The sequence below is a fragment of the Aythya fuligula genome, chromosome 6 (genome assembly GCF_009819795.1).
Source record: "Aythya fuligula isolate bAytFul2 chromosome 6, bAytFul2.pri, whole genome shotgun sequence".
NCBI lineage: Eukaryota > Metazoa > Chordata > Aves > Anseriformes > Anatidae > Aythya > Aythya fuligula.
Genome location: NC_045564.1, coordinates 7,313,776 through 7,335,850, shown reverse-complemented (window position 1 = coordinate 7,335,850; position 22,075 = coordinate 7,313,776). Strand labels below are relative to the sequence as shown.

The window sequence follows — 22,075 nt, the reverse complement described above, 5'->3', positions numbered from 1 at the left end:
GCAGAGTGATAGCTTAATTTAAATGCAGCTAAAGCTGATGAGTGGCAAGTGATGGTGAAGTGGAATGGAGATCTCTCGGGAGCATATTTGAACTCTTAGAGATTCTGACATCTCCCTTTATCAAAGCCTAACTGGAAGCGGGAGACATTAAAAAAGAATTGGGGATTATGCCTTAAATTTAAAACGCCTCAACTGAAGGGAGTACCCATCTTCCACAGGAACAGGTTATCTGACACGTCAGTAGCCTCACAGCTGAAGGGCCTGTTAATAACATGGTCCTGAGGTCTTGTTAAAGAGTTGAAATTAGTGGTTTGTCTTCCATAAAATTGTGAGGGCTAGATGCTTGCTATGGATAAGGGGGGACTGGCTGGGCATTCGGCACTAAAGGGTGTCAGTTTGTCTCAGACCCTGAAAGCTTAATTTCATCTGTCTTTGATAATCTTAACTGCTCTGTGAAAGGTATAATTGGCTTTCTCTGTGAATGCAGAGCGGGCCTAGCACACCATTTCAATTACCGTTCTTCATGAGAGCATGGAAAGTCCACGAATACCTGAATACCTGTGTTTTGCACACAGGCTCTTTTCCCCATGGCTATGCTTCATTGCTGCTGCATGAAGTGATTCCCTGTAATTCCATTGCCTTTGGTGAGCACCTGCTGAATTTGCAGGTGGAGGACTTCTGGCAGCATCTACAGACAGCACAATGAAGTGCCTAAATCAGCACACAGCATTTTGCTCTGATGTTCTTTGTTGATTCTTTTTTTTTTTTTATGTGAATCTTCAGCTTCCTTGATGAGTACAGTCAGCTTCCAAAATATATGCCCTAGCTGGAAACTTAGAACAGAATGAACAGTTGCATCAATTACAGAAAGAAGGGGAAAAAAAAATTTTTTTGCATTTTGCTCCCAGAGGTCTCGTGTTGCAAATCAACTGCTTCTGTGCAGTAATCACTGGTTTGATGATTCAAAAAACATCCAGAAAAAGCAACTCTATTGTCAGGCCGCCCATGTATGCAGGTGAAACCTATATTAAGTATCGTTTGAGTCAAGATTCGTCCAACCTTGGAATGCTGTTTATGTTACTATTATTGTTCCCATCACAAGCTTGTTTTTGTCACAAGCTATAATTTAGTGGTGACTTGGGTCTGTCTTGAGAATTATAATTAAGAATGTGGCACAAAGGGGATTCCTGCTTCCTTGTATTTGCAAATAACAATTTTTTTTTCTCTTTCTCTCCTTGTTCTCAATTTGGATTTGCTGCAGGTGCATAGGTCCGCGTATTGAAGACTGCATCGGCCTGATGGATAGGTACTTGCTGAGTGATCGTTCCCTGTGTGTCTTCCATCTTCCACGTGTGGACAAGGGCGCATGCGTGTGCATGTCCTTGTGAATGGCAAATGACGTCTTTTGTTCTGTAATTGCCTGCAGGTGTAGAGGTCCCGCTAGTCATGACTGCATTTACTATCCATGGACACGACAGTCCACTTTACCACAACATGCTAGGTAACATCCACCACTTCTCCATTTTTGTACACCAGGTCCTTCCCTAGTTACCATAGGAACGTTATACTGTCCAGTTTGTTCAGAAATGAGGAGTATGAGACGAATATAATGTGTTCCTAAGTAATGTATGCCTCTGAACATCCAAATTTGCTTCTCTATTTGAAAGCCAATTGAATATCTTACATGTTTATCTTAGCATGTGGTTTTTTTCTTTTTTTTTTTTTTTCCTAAGGTTAAAGCAGAAACAATTCAATTCTGGAGTTTTAAGCAGAAATACGTGTTTCTTGATGAAATTTTACTAGAAGTTAAACACAGTGAAAACCTCTGGTTAAGGTTGATTGTTTTTTCCTGTTTGGCATTTTTTAAAGACAGAACTTAACAGAGCTTTTTCTTCCATACTTTCCTGTGGGGGAAAAAAATAAATGTTTAAGTAAAACTTAATTTCTCCCTCAATTTATGTAAGTCTTGATCTTTTGTTTCAATTTTCTGTTTTATATATATATATATATATGTATAAAAACAAAAACCTGTCCTTGCAGCAATTTTGTTTTCCAGTAGTGATTATCAAATTAATGCAAGAGGAATCCCAAAACACTGCATTTATATTCCACATTCATTTTTGTGAAAGCCACTCGTTGCCATTGAGTTTGTTAATTTTTAAAATCAAACTGGGTAGTATGACTTCCAGGCTTTGGGGTTACTGTCATGAGTTAGGATTAGATAAGAAATACATCCTTTCAATCAGCTTCATCTCACTGAGCATTTTATTTTTGTTTTTATTTTCTTTAAGAAAAGATTTTAAAGTTACTTTTCCTTTCTAGTTTCATACCTAACGTGAAGATACCTTTTCTAGTTGTTGAGGGAGAACATGTTTAAGCTTGAAAAACAAATCTAAATGCTATCAGGTGGTACACCTGTGTAATTAAATGGGTATCAGTTCTGACTTAATTCTTAGACCGATGATTAGGCAATGGAAGAAGACTGAAGAGTGTTTGTTTTCCTATTATAATATTTTTTTAGTCGTTCTGTTTTGGGGTGTCTAGTTTGAGATACTTCTGTGGGGGACTCATTTTCAGATGTACTCATTGAGTACGAGTTACTGAAAACCCGCTATCAGTTTTAAATGTCTTCACCTTGTCAACTTTACTCAAAGCACAAATATAGAAAATGTATTAATTGTGTAAGTTTAAGGGGTGTACCATACTATAGGGAATGAGGACCATGCTGACAATTTTTCCTTTCGTAATCAATTTAAAAACAACACGTATTTCATCAATTGGATTTCAGTCAGCTTTTGAAAGAATATTAAGGGCTTAATACTAGGAAGACAACATTTTTGTAACTTAGTGTTATGGTCTGCTTGCTCCAGCTTCCTTTGTTAGCCCAAAACTAGTGAGAGCTTATCCGCTGTTTAATTCCTCTGTTACAACTCCAGAACTTTGTTCTGAAAATGGTCAGGTAGCAGTGAAGTCTCTGGGTGCCACAAGTATTTGCTGAAGTTAAGGGGAAGACTCCCGTTAATCACAGTGAATGTTACCTTGGCCCTTGGGACCTTGGACACGATACCACAAAACTAAAGATAGTGTTGGCTATAGGGTTTTAGGCTGAAGCCATGTGTTAACAGACAGGGTTTGTTTTGCATTTTATGTTGTGCAAATTCTGGTTTTTGTCTTGGATCTGCTGTCCAGGTAGGAAAGCAAATGTTTTACTCTGCTCAAGCAAAGCGTTTCCTGCTTGATTCAGTATGAGAAGGGAGGGACCCTCAAATGTGCATTTAGATCTCATGGATTTCATTTGTTTTGTCTTTGCTGAATTTATTTTAGGAAAACTAGTGCACTGTAAATGTGACTAAATATTAGTATGTGTGCATTATTCCCTTTCAGAACAATGAAGGAGGTTTTAGGGCTTTCACACTTCTGTATTTATTAGATCTGTAAAATTTCACATTTTTTGGTGAAAATGGTTCATTGTGTTTGGGCTGAAAACAGGCAAAACTGCACTGGCAAAAGTGATACCTTTTATTATGAGTGAAGGGATGTAAATCAAAAAAAGGATATGTTCTACTTAAACAGAATGTTTTTTGGATCCCTTTAAAAGTTGTGGGACCTCCCTAGACTAACAGACTTTAAAATTAATCATTAGTTTCATCCGTGTCCCACTGACTAGAATTTCTTCCGTTGTTCTTTTACAGTTTTGCACTTTGCAAATTGGTTTTGCCATGATCCATGGACATGAGGGCTTTTGTAAGAGCATGGTAGAATAGCAGAGGAATTTTTACTGTCACGTTTAATTAAGTTTAATCAGACGTGCATCACGTGGCCTGTTTCCAAATGACAGGTGAAACTTGAGTTTTTCTGCTTATGTTTTTTCTGTTATGTGCTGTAGAAAAAATCCTTACTTTTGTTATTCCGTGTCTTCCTGCATAGCTTTTTATTTTTTAACCCTTAACAACAGTAGAGTGCAGTTCACAGGATGAAGAAATCCTTTTATTTCCCTATTTCCACGTTAGTGCAATTTATAAAGGCTGTTAGACCTCGTTTCCTCTACACAACGTGATAGATTTCTCAGATGACTCTTAGGTGACTTGTCAGATCTCATGCTCTTACTTTTTCCTGTGAGAACTCGCGTTTACTTTCGGTATAAGTTTTTCATCACAAAGGCTTTTACCGTATTCTTAACTGCCAGGAAAAGTGCAAACTGTGAATAAGTAAAAGTCTTCATAAGAGAACCAGTACATGGTCGGAAGTGCGGGACAACCAAGCGCGTTGTTTGCTTGTAGTTAGTTGCAAATTCCAGCTGTTGTTACACTCTTGGTAGAGAAAACCTTTGCTCACATTTGTGGCGCAAAAGGAGCAGGTGGAGGCTGGGATCTCCCAGGGTGCCCAGAGGAGTTAGCACTCCTCTTTTCCCACCCATCACTATTATGACATGCCATTCCATACCTTTGGGCAGTTGCACTCGATGGTTTCTCTGAGTGGAATAGCATAGTTGTTAGAGGCTCTGGATACAGCACGAGCCACAGTGAGTGCAGCACAGAGAACAAAAAGAGGAGTCTGCCTCAAAGAGCTGGATAACCATTGTCTGAAAGGAAGACTGAAAAACTGTTAGTGCTCTCCCATCCATTAAGAAAATGACTGTAGTTGCTCACACAAGGTTGGTTCTTCTGTGCACCCCAGATCCAGAAAATTGTCTAACTTGGTTGTGTAAGCTGGGCTGTGGACAGTGTTTCTGACTTAAAGTATGAATTTCAAATATGTTTATCCTTCAGTAATTCATAGAACTTAAAGCTAGGAAGAGGTTATTAAAGCAGGAGTAAATTTTTTATTTTTTTTTCTGGTGTGTGTGAGGTTGTAAATCTGAAGGCATAATGGGAAGCATGTGGTGGTTATGATGGGAACGAACTAGCACCTTAATGGCCCTGGTCTAAGTAAGCTGATGTCTCTATTGACTCATGTCCCAAGATAACTTCCCGTTTTGTTTTTAACTAACAGAAACTTAATTAGCCAGGACCACCTTTGTCAAATGGTTACATAAAATGAAGTGTAGATGTTAACTCAAATTGCAATCCTAATGCTAGCTTTGTATCAACAAAGGACGTTCTCTAAACAAATCATCACTTCCTAAGCAAAAAGAAAAATCGTGTGTGTGTACAAGAGCTAATTAACAATAAACCCTATGTAATGCAGGCAAATCCTTTCATAGCTGTTTTGTACCCACGCACAGTATGACTTCAATAGAATTTTGCAGCCGTTCTCACTAGATGGTGGGGAAGGAAAACACCTCTAATAAACTGGTAATGCTCATTGCTTTTATGGAGCTCTGTTCCATTGCTTGGGGGAAAGCATTCCATATGCTCTGTATTTTGATAGAATAATTATAGTAACTTCTGGAGGGGAAGGGGAGGAGAATTTCTGTATAAAATAAGAGGGAATATAGGATCTGTGAGTACGAACTAAGCTGCTTTACTTAACTTGAGTGGTAAAAGATGCTGCTCTTTAGACATTTGTAATACAGAGGTCTCTGCTGTATCAGAACAGAGCAGATAAGAAAGAATTTCTATTTTTAAAAACTATATTTTTTTAAGAAGCAAGACTAGAAGCATTACTGGGTTTTGTCTTGTCTCTGTTGGTTGAACAGAGCTCACAGTTGATCCATATGAGACAGTTGGATAGAGAAATCCCTCTGTTGCGTGAGAACTGCTGCTACTAAACTATTTTTCAAATGTACCTTTGCTGTGGGCACCTTCGTTGTCATCTCCCCATGTGAAGGAACCACAGGCAACTGTCATCATGCACGTGCCTTTTAAAATCCATTCAGTGGCTCCCGTAGTTTGAGGATCCTGTTTAGACTGCACAAGATGAAATAAGGCAAGAAATTCAGTGTTGTAGTTCTACAAGCAATAGAATATGAGTGGAATGCTCTTGCTGCCTGTTGAGATTGTTGCTGCCAAAGTTCAGGTTTCTCAGCAGCAGAGCTGTTGTTTAGTGGGTTTGAGTAATAATTTGTTAATGCGTAGTGGTGCATGCCAAACAGAAACACTACAGCGAGGGTATAGAAGTTGTCTTAGTGTGTCACTTTGTGGATATAGGTAGAGCAGTCCTTACTGTATCGTGCAGTGCATCCCAGCATTTGTCTTCTTCAGCTGATGAGCTCTGAAAGAAAGTTAAGTGCACCATTCAGTCTTAAAAGCAAGCAGATTTCTTGCAGAAATGTACAGTGACATGCATTTAGTCTGTTTCAGATGTGGTGATATAGTGGTTTGTGGCTTTTTTTGATTGTTTGTTTTTTTGTGCTCTTTGATTATACTACCATGAGTTGCAAAATATATTTTAAAATACATTTAAAATAAGGAAAATCTTTTTTCTAAAAACTGGGCAAATTACTGTACTGAAACTTGGAGCAGAAGAAATAAGAAATACTAGACCAAATAGGTCATTGCTGAAAGGCAAGCATTTAGGGAACTCCAGATTGCAGATGGTTTGTTAGAATGGAAAACAATGCACAGTCCTATTGCAGAGATTTTTTTGTCTGTCGTACTCATCAAGCTACGTAAGCTTTGTGTGGTGTGTCTGTACTGGCTTGGCTCCGCAAATAATATATGATGGAGAAATAAAATGGTATCGTGAAAAAGTGACCTTATTATAGAGCAACAGTATATATGTCACCACTCTCCAGTGGGTTTCTTTTATGGCTTGAAATGAGGATTTAATTTAGATTTAATGTTGTTATAAATTAATTATCTATTATTAAAAATACATTTGTAGAGCTTTAGAAATATGTAAGATGTAGAGTTGTTTAAACCTCAGTGAATGGTTTCTTAATAAATCATTAATATTTAATATATAATAAATTAGAACTAAAGCTCGCGGTCTTACTTCCAATCTACCTGCATAATGCAGGATTTGTCGCTCTTTCATATTTAGATAATTTACATGACAAACGTATTTCAGTTCAGAGTCCAGACAAGACTTAATTCTTCGCATTCTGGCTTACTCACCATGCCCCATCAGGTAATAAAGGAGCTGCAATTCTTACAATAAATGGCAAAGTCTTGGTAGGGGTTCTTTAGGACAGTACGCTGGTGGCGCTGTACCTGTGTTGGAAGCATGCGTACAGTGAAAGCCTGCTTAATAGCGTCACTTCAGATCATTTAGTAACTCCTACCACATAATCCACTGTAGGAGGGGGTCTGTATTTGAGCTGGGGTAGATTTATTCCTTTCTGGGAATTAATTACCCACATGCATACTTTTCCATTGCCTATTTAAAACCGGTTAAGTACTTCTTGGAATGATCAAACCTAGAGCACTTAATGCAGGTGACAATTTGTATGGAAAGAAGTTTGCAAAATATGTCACATGTCACTTTTTTTTCCTTACACAAGTGTATGTTCTGTTTCTCAGTTAATTTGCAAGAGCTTTTCCAGTGCAGTATCAGAACTAGTGGATAACTTGTCAGTGATGATAGCTCATAGTCCATCTTGTTCATTTGTGCAGAAATGGAAATGACAACACATTATTGAGGGCATTGTCCGAATGTCTCTTGAACAGCCTGTTGTAGCATTTGACAAACCTCAGACTAAAGGATTTTTTCCTTGTATCTGGTCTGAAGTAGCCCTGATGCAGCTTTGTGCTGTTCTTGCACATGCTGTCATCAGACACCAGGGAGCAGAAACTGGGGCTTCCCTCCTCAGGACTGGGCAGAGCGGTAAGCTGGCCTCATGGCCATCTTTTCTCCAGGTTAGATAAACCAAGTGGTACTAATATACAAACCAAATGGCACTAGTCTAGCAGAGGGAAAAGGACAGGGAATCTGTGAGAAAATAAAATGGCTGAAATCTGAAGACAGACGTGTTCAAAGTAGCGACATGCCAATGTATTTTTATTAAGGATTATTAATCCCTGGAGTGATTTTTCCCTGGTAGCATTCAATTTTCTAGCATTAGGCTTCTAAAATCAAAACTAGAGCTTTTCCTTGCGGGTGTGTGCTGTTGGAAAGAACTGATCTGTGCCAAGCCTGTAGGCTGTGCAGGTACCAGGGTGGAGGATTTGTTTCCTCTGTTTCCGCTGGTTCCTTCTGTCCTTGTTTACTGTGTGCCAGGACAGTTGCAGGTATGCAATGATCGCTTCCTGCTCTGCTCCTCTCTTGGCTCGTGTTCTAAGCCTACCACCCAGGGTTCCTCTTTGAGTTTTGATTGCTGGAATTGGCAGCTCTAGCTACTGAATGCTTCGGTTTGATTCCTGTCAGCTTTGAGGCACAGAATGAGAGCTCTGAATGACTGTACACAGGGGTTCTGTTGTACTGGCCATATTCTTGATGATTAACAGTTAGGTCAGTTAAAGGACTTCTGACTTTTCAAACTAACCTTTGCTAGGGGAGGGGAGAAATTGATTGAGATGGTCATTGTTTGACTGAGCTCTCTTGTGTTGTGACTGTTCACTTCAACTGTGCATTTATTTTGAATAAAGGTAGTAGTGTTTTTACATGCTAGTGTTTCGGCATTTTTATTTAGTGTGGTACAACTGAAGGCCAGTTGCTTTCCATGACTAATTTTTGGCATTAATAACATAGACGAAGGAGATCTTCACGTTTTTATCTCTGTCAGGTTTTCTAAGCCTTAGATGCTAGCAAGGTACTAAGCATCTAATCCTTCTTTGCAGTACAGACTTCCCCCTTCCCTCCCCCCCCCCCCTTCTTTTTTTTTTCTTCTTAACATCTTTCCCCACTTTTCCTGGAATAGATGCTTTGTAGCAACTTTGGTAACGTGAAGTTTAGGAAGCACAGCATTTAGATAATGGATTATTTTTAGTTTATATGTAACTTATGAAAATGAAGCTTCCTTTCAGGATGACTATACTTCTGTCAAAACAAACAACAAAAAAAAGCAGCTTGATGCTGTTTTCCAGTCTGACATAAATTTTAATGAAATCTTAACGCCCTGAAATTGCTTCACACAAGCAATAACATGGTGTTCTTCTGTTGTTTCTGCAACATGGTTTCTATGTGCTCTTGTTTCTGGTCAGTCCCTTGCAAAAAACACTTGCAGTTGTGAAGCATTCAAAAGCAGCATTAGTGATGTGCAGGTTTCTGTGCATCTTGTACAGGGTTTTGAGTGTTCATGTGGATCGCTTTTTCCGCAGATGCTGGTGTGCTCTATTCAGAGCATTTAACAGCTATCGGAAGAGAAGTATTTTAAATATTTGGAAGATGCATAGATAAGGCAGTATCTGCAATAAATTCTGCAATGTTGTATTGTAGTGAAATTAGGGAGAAAGGAGAGCTGTTGTACTAAATCATCATTGGCCTTTATGTGGGCCATACTGTACTGCAAACTAATCATAATAAAACAGCTGTTGCAGAGTCTAGGTTATGCTCAGCAGTATCCTCACCATGGACACAAGCTGTTTTTCTAATCAAGTCACATCTGTGACTATCAGGGTGATAGGAGGTTGCTGTGTACGTGGACACAAAACTCACTGGTAGGGCTGAGAATAGAAGGTAGGGATAATATTCACAGACTGGCTTCCCTTAGCAGCCTTTACAGACAGTGAAGTGAAATAGATCCCTTTGGGTGGCTGTGCAGTCAGAGCAGATAAGTGAAGGTGGGTGGGTTTGGTGCTTCTAAGCTGAACATTTTTTTTTTTTTTTTTTTTTTTTGAGTAGTCTGTAGGGAAATGGTGGTGGTGTGATGATGACTAGATGAGGAGTTGCAGGTTTTACTTGTTTATCCTTGTTCCTCTTGACAATGGAAGAACTCCTGGAGAGGGCTGGTATGTTATATATCCTGGTGTAGGGGGTGGTTGTGTTTAAGCCTTGTGTCAAAATTAGGATCTCAGTTTTATTCTACCACTTTTTCCTCATAATCAAATGGGATTTTCCAACGATTGATGTAATTTATGTAGGGCATTTAAACAGACATGATAGTATCCTTGTAATATTACTATTATAAATCCCAAAGCAGCATCAGGAATATTCAAATAAAAATTCCTTATGCCCTGATCTTTATCTACCTTGCATTTTGCTTGATATTTATGAGCACTGGCCGCATTTATTCCCTCCCATGCTCCACAAAGATAAATTTTGCATATTTAGAAACTTTAATGAGGAGAGGCTAAAATAACTTGTTCAAGTTAACAGCAGGAACATGGCCATTTTTGAGGCATTTTTGCCTCAAATACGAGAGAACATTTATGCCAATGTGGAATCGAGTGTTAGTATTTTGCTTTAAACTTTGAAGGAAAGTCTTAGTCCTTTATATATGTAATACATGCACAATATATGGGTGCAAATTTCCAAACACAGTTAAAAAGGAACCTACAAATCTTCATGCACTCTAACTTCAATCTTGAACATAGGTTTCAAAGATGATCTAATGTCATCCCTTGTTAAAAAAAGAACTCAGCTGAAACCCGTGTAAGCTCTCCGTTTATCACAGAACAAGTGATTGGATATGACATGATGCTTGAAGATCAGGAACACAGTGTGACTGTTCTGCTCTCATCAGTTTATCATGTCCCATTTTGTTTTGACTTTTTTCCCCCTCTGCCATTGTCCAGTGCTGAGCTTAGTACTACTTCAGTCTGCTCGCTCATGTGAAGAGGCTTGCTCAGAGAAGTGTAGATGCACTGCTGGACCAGAAATGGTCTGGTGGGAGTTGGGGCTGTCTTTTATGAGCAGACTCTGAGAAACATGAAGTCATGAAGTCTTCAGAAAGAGGCAATCAATGACGGAATCTCGGACCTGATCCCCAAATACAGTCCGTAAAAGTTCGCTGCCATGAAAGATTCTTGCAGCTTGTGCAAGCAAACACTGCCCCAGATGATTCAAAGCAAAACAGGAAAGAGTCTGCTGTGCACAACCGCTGAGCCAAATACCTACTGAAACTGTGCTGTGCTCCTTAAATCTTCTGAAAGACCACTGCAGTCTTAGAAGCAAAATTTCACTTCGTCATGTATGGATTTGGGTATTTCATGTATTGAATGGCTCAATTACAGCTAAGGTTCACTTGAAACTCCACTTACCAGTGGAATTTGCAAAGTGTTGAGGAAAAATATGAGCACAGTATTCGTATGGGTTTACTTGTCTTGGTTAGTTAAAATACTCTCAAATGTTTCTTTTTGGTCTCTGGTCTTTACAGTTTGAGTTACCACCTAACTGAAGTGACTTTCTCCTGATGGGTTCCAGATATTGTAGAGAATCACGTAGTGAATGACTAGTTCATCATGAGTGCATGTCCTCAGGGATCTCTCTTTTTTTTTTTTTTTTCCCCCCCACACATTATTTCCCACATATTTGCGTGAGCAGACACTTCTGTGATTGTTTGTTAAGTGTAAAGACAAAAGAGCACAGAAGACTGAATCAAACCATCACCTGAAATGCTAATGAATTGCTGTTAGTGCTGGCTGCAGTATTCACTCCTCTGTGCTGTCACTAGCGGAGCAAAACTGAAAAGCAAGTTGAGATACATTAAGCTTACCAAGGCTTGAGTTTGGCTGTCTGCTTGAAAAGTTGTACAGGTTTAGGGTGACAGTAATGGGCCTCCAGTGTCTGCTAGAACATGCAATAGGTACCAAAACATAACCATGATACAAACATGATAAAATATGCCCTGAATGCCAGTTGCATAGTGAAGGAGTGTTCCTGCCCGGTTTCAGTGGCCAAATTTGTGCAAAGATTTCTATTCCCTGTCTGACCCAGCCAGCCCCTGTTGAAAGTTTGGCTACGTCCTGATGTAATGCATTGTATTTCTCAGCTCCCCGAGCCATGTGGTGTGTTTGGCTTCAGCTCTGTGGTGCTTTTAGCTTTGACAGTTTGTGAATAGAAAGCAGTGCTGCTAGACAGACTGGTCTCTTGTCATATCATACAGGAGAATGCACCTTATGCTTCTGTTTGAGAAAAGCATGTGTTTTTATTAATAATTGTGTGCACACAGAAATAATTGTAGAACCTGTTGACTACAGCCGGTTGCAGAGAAGCCTGTGTGCTGCTGCCTGAGTTTATTGCCTCTAACAGTAATGCTTTATGCAGAGAGAGACTCCTTAAGCTAATGTCAATGGTTTTACTTTCAGAGCAGTCCATCAGTGCCCATGGTCATTACAGGTCTGGTTTTCTTTATTTGAAGCAAAATATTACTCTTTGCAATGAAAATGGGAAATATGACAAGTTTATAAAGAGGATTGTTCTTTTACTTGATGAACTGGCTTCACCTGTGAGTCCGGTCTAGTGGATTTAACTGGCTTTCTGTCACAGATAAATCAATCCACATTATGTGGGACCTGACTTGGCATATTTTACAAGGAACATTAATCCGTTTACTTAAAGCGCAAGCCTCAAAACAAAGTCACTGTGCAAGTTCCTAACAATAGCATTCCTTTGTTGTTGTTGTTGTAGCAAAAGATAAAAATCTCAGGATGAAAATATCAGGGATGCAAGAGATGTCAGATAGACTTTCAGTCATAGGGAGAGAGAAGCTCTCAAAAAGCCTCTGTATTACTACTGCAGTTAGAGCGATCTCAGTATTTATTCCCAGTCAGCTATATTAACAGGGAGGTAAAACAGTTCTTAGTAACTTAAGGTGAAAATAGAAACATCGTTGTTCTCCTAAAATACTTAAATCACCATTTGGATTTAAAACTAGTTTTCAAGAAATGCAGTGTGTACTATGTGTTCTTAAGGATAATAAGGATGTCAAAAAATTATTCTCAATACACGAGAATTCTCAGAATACACTAGAATTCTCAGAATTCTAGCCCGAATTCATTTTAAAAGCTATCCTCAATTTTTATTTTTCCACCATTTATTTTGCTGAGTGAAATAAGGAAACGTATCTTTGCTTAAATTAAATAAAAACACACTGAGAATTGAGTAGGATATACTTTTACAATTCAAGGAATTGACACAATGTATTTACTTGTCTTTTGACCGTCATTTCAGCAAACGCTTTCTGATAACCAAAATATGCACAAGCCTTCAGAAAATTATGCCACTCACAGCATTAAGCGTTTTGATACATCCTTATATCTCAGTTGCTCTCAACAAGACATCTCAATCTGTGGCACATCTGTTCTGCACGTAGCTGAGAACTCTGGCTCTCAGCTGAAAAAGGTGGTGACAATTTTGAAGTGCACGATTTGAGTGATCTAGAAACGTACAACTACTGAATGGACCTAGATGGGGACTACAACATTGTGCTTATGCTGAAAAGTTGTGGGTAAAACTACCTGGCACCAGAGTTTAACTACAGCTAGTTGATGGTATGATGGAATACATTTAGGCCATATCTAGATTTTAATACCTACATTTAAATGTCAGATTTGGTAGTCATCCTGAGATCAGCTGTTATAATTTGTGTTTACACAAGATAAAAGCTAATCTGAACATAAGAGAACATTTTGTTCAGTGTTTAAACATCCTCGGATTACACGGAGAAAGGGAGAAGTGAGTCTTGTTCTTGGAAAGGAAAGATGTAAAGCAGAGCACATCTTGATGTGAAGAATAGTAGATGAATTCTTCCTGCCCTGAGGAGCACTGTTTTGTGAGCAATTGCGGTTGTAGAGGTCTGCCAGAGAAGTGCTGCACAGCAGAGAGAAGCTCTTAAAACATATTCAGATTTGCTTCTCACTCTGGTTTTTTATCTTGTATGTTTTAAATACAAAGATTATCGTTCCAGGATTAGCAGAATCTGTTAAATCTCTGAAAGTTAAGCTTGAAAGTTGCCTGAATTCCCTTCTGAGGGAAGGGGAGAGGAATGCAGAATGTGTGAATTGTCCATCAGAAAAAAAATATTACCTTGAAAAAGAAAATTTCCCAGCAGCAACCACTTCACAAATATTCAAAGGTAGAATGATTTCTGTCTGGATGTATAGATAAAAAAAAAAAAAATAATCTTAAAGTGGGGAAGGCTGGGAAGGTTGAGGTGGGAACTGGAAGCTCTCTAACAGCTTGGCTTCCAAGCTCAATTCATTTACATGTTGTATTACATGGGTTAATGCCAAAGGTACAAAAACAGGTGTTCTTTCTCAGCTTTATTTCGTGGACCACAGTACTATTTCCTTTCCTCCTGCTGCTGTGTTCTCCAGTCTAGAGTATGAGACCATGTACTCATCGAAATCAGTAATTAGGCTTTAATACCTGACTCTCTGCGCTTTGGGAATTGCAGATGTCTTGATGTTTTGGAGTAAAATGATACAAGCTCCCCTGTTGAGCATCCTTGTCCATCTTGGAACGCTAACTTTGAACTTCTTGTCTCAAATTTGATGCGCAGGAGTTTATATTACATGCTTCTAAATATGAAAACACCGTATACATTTAAAAAGAAAAATATATTATTTATTTCTCCTAAGGGAATATTATAATCTTACTTTCAAATTTCAGCCACAGATAGATGCAGCTTCCAGTTGAGAAGGCTGAGTTTTTCACATGTAGTGAATTTTTTTCCCCCTCTCACCACCTCCCATGCTGCCTTCTTTTCCAGTCATTAATTGGGTATTCGGTCCTCAGCTGGTGGAGGGGTGAGGGATAGCAAATCATGTGGGTTTGAATTGCAATTCAGAGCCCTATTTCTTGAACTTGTAAGTCTATTTTGATGAGCATAAAATCCAGAAACACTTAGCAGAGAGGGTTTTTTATGCCCTCTGGGGTAGATTTTCATTTTGTAAAGGAAGGTGGCCTCTGTATCAGCAGTTTCTGTTGGTGAGTCCATAGTGAAGCTGAAAGAAACATGAGCTAGATTCGACCTCTGGCTGTCCATATCCATGTTGGACGGGCAGGACCAGCAAATGACTACTCCCTTTACTTGATTTTAGACTTTCTGAGTCCTAACAGAGAAATACGGCCTGTCTGCTTTTAAAGGTGACTTTAAAAAAATGTCTTTTTTGAGGGTGATGCTTTTGTCACAACATTAACATTGCTCCTGTAAATTTTCATAGAAGTAATTTTAAGTGGAAAGTAGTTAGCATTGGTCTAACGGAGCCGCTTGGATTCACAGAGGTGGCTGTGAGGCAGTAATAGTAATATAAATGGATTAAATCCTTAATGCCACTGGAGATAAGGAGCTTTGTGTGTGTCCAGCTTGTTTGTGAAGCTGAACTGATGGTTAGGTGCATGTGGAAAAAAAAAAAAAAAGAAAAAAGAAAAAAGATTGGATTTAAAAAAAAAAAAAAAGAATGGGAGAAAGGTTTTGTTTCTTCAGTTGTCTCACTGGTCAGTAACACCTTGCAAGGATCCCTGTTAAACAACTTTAACAATTATCTAAAAGAGAAGTAAACAGCATTTTAATGAAATTCAGCAGGGTATTAAACGTGAGATACTGCACACACAAAAACACTGGAGAAATTATACAGGAGAGCAGAAAATGTTAGCAGAAAATATAAAAAGCAAACTCAGCCTAATTAACATAAGTAAAAATAGCCCAAATGGGGAAAGTGACAACTGAAAAGCTTAAATGCTTAGAAAATAATCTCTGTGTGTGGTTGGAAACACCAGTGAGATGTGGTACTGAAGCGTGCTGATGATACCAGAAAGCTTCAGGCCAGTGACTTGACATTTGCTAGTGTATCAACTAAAATTCATGGCTGTTGACTTTGGGACTTAGCTCAGTGTTGGTAGGGCGAGGAGAAGTTGCATGGTGTACAATTGCATCCCTCTAGGTCTGTGATGTTTGTATGTGTCATGATTTTTATGCAAGGATGGTGGACCTAGGAGTGAAGGCAGCTGGTCATTGTTTGAGCTAAACATAGAACTTTTTTTTAGTTCTTCCAGCATTGAAAAACATCTTTACTGATATGCTGTTTCATTCCCCTCTTGCTGCCTTTTTAAGCTTAATAGTGTGTTTAGATGGTAGCTCCTGAAAATTCAGATGCAATAAACAATTAGAGCATATTTTGTGTTAGTGACTAAAGGCTTGTTTGTTTGAAGTTTGTTCTTTTTTTAAAAAAAAAAAAAAAACAACAACAAACACTAGCTTTTTTTCAATTCACCATTAAAAATAATGATTTCCTTCTTAAGTCAGCAAGAGTTGACATGATGAATCATGAAAGATTCATATTGAACTTCTGTACTTTATAACAATAAAAGGGACGCAAGAAATGTGTAACTTCCTTTTATTTTCTTGACTAGGCATTATGTCCTCTTAGGAATTGTTTATTTATAGTCTTTCATTTAAACATTGTTTTGGAGCATTTTTGGTGTATATAGTATCATAGAACTATTTTTTGGCAGCTGGTACGATGGTTACTATTAATGCACTTCAAAGTCAGGAGGTCTCCTGGTTTTGCCACTCTGGTTTGGTAGTGTTAAAAAAAAAAAATCTATGATTGTTCATACATTGTTTGAAAAGAATGCTGCTCAAGAGCATTAGTAGTGGCTTCATAAAAGTCTTTTGGTGGCCTGTCTTGTTCATATTAACAAGTTCCTGGCATCAGTATCATGGAAAGCAGATGGAAAATGAAGAGAGGCGTGTTGTTTCGGGTGGCTATGCCAAGACCTTTAACCTGGGTTCTGCACTCCACTGGCAGAGTAATCGATGAGACTAAAAAGGAAGATGTGTCTTAAGGCCAGACTAGGTGAAGAAGCAGTATCTAGCAGTACTGGATTTGTACTTCCCGAACATCATAATCTGTTTTATACCTAAACAACATTCAGCTTCCATATTTGCAGGCATTACAGTTTCCATAGTAGTCTTGGAACTATAATAGGCCTTAAAGCATTCCATGTTGCTAATGCATTTTACCTGAGAAAACGTGGTAATGGTGCTTCAAACAGAGTGTTGTAATAATTAGGTGCGCCATTATAAGGCTTTTTCTGGGTTATCGTGAAGTGAATGCCACAACAGGATTGGATCTGGACTACTAAACAGGTGATTGACCGAATCTCTAGCCTACATTTGCTTCTGGGCGTCTTTCTTTGTGTAAGCTCTGGTTGGATCCTGTGGGCTTAAGGGCAGTTAGGAGTTGGAGCATGTTAAATACACTCCAGAAATACGTTTCTTGTTGGTATCTGAAAGGAATCCAGGTTGAGTGCTTTGAGATCTCTCTGAAGCAAAGTGCAGTAATGACAGGCAATTAGGACAGTTCAGACGTGGGCTTCAGAATGGTCCGCAGTGGTAATGCACCTTCATAGGGCAAACCAGGTAAGATGGCTTTGTGTCCCACTGCTCAGCTGTGTGATAGGACATAAAAGAACAATAAGGGTCAGGTAAATCAATTTACTATTTCTGTCAGTGACTCCTTCAAATTTTCAATACCTGTGTGCTACTTTTTTTTTTTTTAATATTAATAATCTATAATGTATCTTTCATCATCATCCAGGCTTAACAGGGGGAGACTGTTAAACCACAGCAGTGATAGTTCCACAATCTTGACAATTGTTAACCTATTTCCTATGGTTGAAAGGCAGTGATTTCTGCACCACTTATGTTCTGCAGTTGTCATACCGTCTCCTTTTTAGCCATCTTTTCAGCTGCTGTCCAGCCATCATCGTTGGGATGTTAAACACTAAGTGTTTATGTTAGTAAGTTGCTGGCATTCTGTGAAAATGCCTAATTTCAGGTGTTGGTTTGGAGGCTGCTGTACAACCTGCAGAGGAAGGGGAGACAAACAAAACTGAGAGCACATGCTGCTTTCACTTTTTCTTTGTCAGGAGCCTGTTCTTCTCCACTGAGTGTGGGGGGGATTTCCAAATGTGCACAACTAAGTCAGCGTGAATCTCTGAGACGGTTTTTATTTTGTGCTTGTGGAGTATCTACCACCATGCCAGCCTATTATATCTTATGTCTGGGGGAAAAAACAAGCTGGTAGTTGCAGCTGATGCTGCTCAAGGTCCTGGAGAGATGAAAGGTGTTGCAGGAGTTGTGGGGGAACGACTACTTTTTCTGTGGGAATGCTGACCCTAGCTTGTTGTTACACACAGAAGTTTTTTGGCCCCAACCAGCTGTCTTCTGATATGGGATTTGGCTTTGCTAATAGCAGAACCAGATGGGTGCAACCATCACCAAAATAGTCCTGTGCAATGGTAGTGAACTGAGGGTGTGTGGTACTAGTAATGAATTACTTTGTTCAAGTGTAAATATCATCCATTTGAGTAAAGGGTCTGTGTATGATGCTCCTTGCTTCCCTAGACTCAGGAAGGCACATCGTGTTTTTGTAGGTTAGGCAATTCTTGTTAGTTGGTTGTTGGTTTTCTAAATGCACAATTCCACGAGTTAATCTAGTTGGACCCAAAAGTAAGCATGGGTAAACCTCTTGCAGGAGAACTCCAGATGCTTGTATCCTCATTTTGCCATTGCAGATTTGCGTTTGCCATCAAAGTGCATGTTGTGTCTCCTTGTCCACACAACTCTTCACATGTGCATGGCAGTTTGAAAAAAGTGAACCTGGTATATAGATTAAAAAACAAGAATAGTTGTAACACATGTTAATGTGTTTCCCCTGACTTGCTATTTGGACTGACTAAGTAACTGTTGTAAAACAGTTACAACATAAATTGTTTTCTGAGTGATTATATTTTATGTACCTAGCCATTCTTTGGTCTGTCACCTAGCTAATAATGAAGTCTCTGATTCTGATTGCTAGAACCCCTCTGATTGCTGCTGGAGTTATTGGTGGCCTCTTCATCATCGTCATTGTGGGCCTGACATTTGCTGTGTATGTTCGGCGCAAGAGCATTAAGAAGAAGAGAGCGTTGCGAAGGTTCCTGGAGACTGAGGTGAGCATGTGTTCCTTCTCACAAAATACTTTAAATTTGGGAAGGTGTGCAAAACTGTTCTGCTTCTGTACTAAGGATGTTGAGGTCTCTAATCCAGTTACCGTAAAGGTCTGTAGAAATCTTTTGCTAACTTGTGCAGGACTAAACTGATGAAGTGAATGATGCTATTTCAACGTGCTAATTTTCCGTACATACATGAATCTGTGGCTTTTCATATCTAAAAAAGATCCACATGATCACATAGCCATGTTCCACCAGATTTTTAAGCTCTTATCCTGCTCTCTGTTGAAATTCTGTCCCAGTTCATCAATATATTCAGTAGTTCTTGTGCTTTAAAATGACAAGATTTCATCCAGTGCATACTGAAGTCAACTTTGATTGAAGTAGGTTACTTTAATGATGTCTGGTAATAACTTAAGTTCATTAGGAATGCTTAGATGCTGGTATTGCCACTCACTCTTTGCTCCAGTACTTGTATTGCCTTTGTGGTCCAAATTTTGTCAAAGCCTCTAGTTCCGTCCAGTAGTAATAATGTGCTTTAATAAGCCAAGACACTTTCCAGAGCATAAACAAGTAAGATTCACAGTTCTGCTGCCAAAAGCACGTAACAGTTATATAGGACAGAAAGCTGCGTCCATTCTGTTCTGCTCTTCAATTTGCAGGTAGTGGAGGAGGCAATCTAGGAAATATTCTTAACCATAATACTTAGTCTTTGTCAGTTACAGCAAAAGTGGTTACTACCGTCTACACAGTCCTGTACTTTGAGACACTTTGATGATGATATTAAATAAGGGCTCCTGCCTGTGAGATGATAAAGCTTGGAAATACTGTTAATGACTGATACTTCAATAGGGCTTTGTTAACAGTGCTGTTCTCTGTTATTTTAAGGGTCCTGCTTCCACTTAATTCCACTGTAGCGCCTTGGAGCAAATGATTTATGCATCCCTAATCTGTTTTCCTAAATACCTTTATGCCTGCCTAGAATTTGTGTTGTTTGTTAAATACTGTTCAGGTTTATGGAACGCTTAACTAAGTGCTTTTAGATAGGTAAATGTTGACATCATATCAGCCCCTATTTAAGCAAAAGCAAGTAGACTGTGTTGCATAAGTGAGGTACTGGCTTTGAAGTCCTCGTTCTCTGATCAGATAAAAGCTGTGGCTGATGATGTTTACTGAGGGACTACGGTCTTCTACTGAATTTGTGGGGAGGCTGTTGTCTTGGCTTAGAAATGGAAAATTAAATCAGGAGTATCCTGAAATAAACACACAGAGCTTCAGCTAGAGTCTCTGTTTCTAGCTGCAGGCTATGACAGACCTATCTTTCTATCAGTCATTCTCAGTAATATTCTACAAGGAATTCTTTTAGGGCACACAATACTACTTCTCCCAGCCATACGTGTGTTGGTGGCCTGTAGCACAGAAGCTGTTTTCACTCTTCACAAACTGAAAGTACCGAAGCATTCCTCCAGTCTGCCTGGTTCTCTTTTATAGTGAGCCCTCTTTCCTTCATTGCATTAGTATTGGGTGTCTAAACAGGAAGGACGAAAGAGAATTATTTTATTTATATAAAAAAAAAAAAGGCATCTCAAAAATTATTTCTATGATGACCTGTCTTGTTTCTGTTTGGCTTTGTTATGTTTCCATACTCCAGTAATTTCCAGTTAACAGTCTTCCTACCTGAGCCAGAGTAATCTGGTCAACTGATGAAGTAGTCCATGATACTCAAAGAGCCATAGCAGCAGTTGGAAAACTGCAGAGCACAGAGCATTTAGCCTTGTAAACAGACAACTTTGAAATACTGCAGTGCTGTGAAACCAATTAGAGTAGGAGTAGCCCTGAATTATTTTTCTCATCCTGTAAAGGAACAGGCTATTTTTCATTGTTTAGAATGTTGTCCTTTTCATTTGCTTTTAATTTATTTTTAAAGAACCATAGGTTGGTGTTTTGTTTTGTTTTTTTTTTCCTGGCAGACACGGTACCATGTTGATTTCTGAGAGCATTTTTAACTGAATGTGCTATTGTGGTTCATTTATAAAGATTTCTTGGGACATGATTGTCATCTTGGGCAAATTGCTTAATTGTGCCTTTCTCCCCCCGCCCCCCCAGTAAATTAGTGGTTGTTACAATTGCTTGTCTGCTTTAAGTTGCTTTCTCCTTAAAGTTGTCCTCTTATACAGTATAGCAGAAGTTCAGAAGAGTAGTCCCTTCTCCAGAACAGAGTAAGAATGTGATGATCCATTAAGTCAGAGTTATTTAGAAGAAATATGGCCAACTTAAAAGGCACTAAAATAGGCAAAAATAGAATGTGGTGTGCTGATAATAAATGCTGTATTTCTGTCATGTGGAAAATATTTATACTGCCTCCATTAGTGAAAGTCCTTGGGTGCATTACTGTGACACCAATTCAATTTCCGGTTCGTAATTCCATCATGCAATTCCTGGTGGAAATTATCACATGGTGAGTGAGGACTTTCTTTATCGTGTCACTCAGTTTCTTAGCATTTGATTGATTTACTTTTAAAGGTGAGACTCCTGCAGAAGTTGGCAGATCAGTAGTCCTCACTGTCTTACTTCAGTGTTAAACTGGCTTGATTGTTTTCAGTGTAAACTGAAAAAAAAAGGTTTTCACACTTTCAGATACTTAACATTGTAGGACTTCCTTTCATAGCTTGTGGAACCCTTAACTCCAAGTGGCACAGCACCCAACCAAGCACAGCTTCGTATCCTGAAGGAAACTGAACTGAAACGAGTCAAAGTTCTTGGCTCTGGAGCCTTCGGAACTGTATACAAGGTAAGAGAACCCTCTGTGCAGCGGTGACTGGCCTCATTTAACTTGGGAACAGTCGAGTTCTGCATTGCAGCAAGGCATCTTCTACTGTGGGTAGATTCATGAGCCCTATGTATTTGGGAGACTGATAGAACAGTGGGCTTAAGACTTCAGTGTTAGGCAGGCTCATGTACATGACTGCTTGGTGAGAAAAGGAGTGTCAGCCATGAGCATACTTGCATGCAAAAGGACCACACAAGCCAGAACATCTTGCTGCTGATTTTAAATGCAGTATTGATGTTGGCTGTTCTGTTCTTACGTGATGGCTTTACAGTACAGTTCTAAGAAGTTAGATAAACTTTGTCTCTCATTTCACAAATAGATCGTGTAATAGCTGTTATATGATGTTATGCAGTATTATCTAAATTTTAGTACCTTCTGTTTCTTCCAATTTCGTAGGAAATACTGGTTATGTTAATGCACTCCAGAACAATCTGGATAAAGGAGCAGAACCCAAAGGGAAAAAGACTTTATTTACTTTTTTTTTTTTAGATCTGTTGGTCCTGTTCAATTTCAAAAGGCACGAAGTAGGGCTTAAGGAGCAAG

At 39.0% G+C, this 22,075-nt stretch overlaps 1 protein-coding gene across 1 annotated transcript in view; it reads left to right on the top strand.

Moving 5' to 3' along the window:
• ERBB4 (erb-b2 receptor tyrosine kinase 4) overlaps positions 1-22,075 on the top strand; it is a 568,512-nt gene that overhangs the window by 430,814 nt on the left and 115,623 nt on the right. The window contains exons 16-18 of the mRNA XM_032189886.1: positions 1,427-1,501; positions 18,570-18,702; positions 21,371-21,493. Coding sequence (XP_032045777.1) covers positions 1,427-1,501; positions 18,570-18,702; positions 21,371-21,493 — 331 coding nt within the window. The remainder of the gene's footprint in view (positions 1-1,426; positions 1,502-18,569; positions 18,703-21,370; positions 21,494-22,075) is intronic.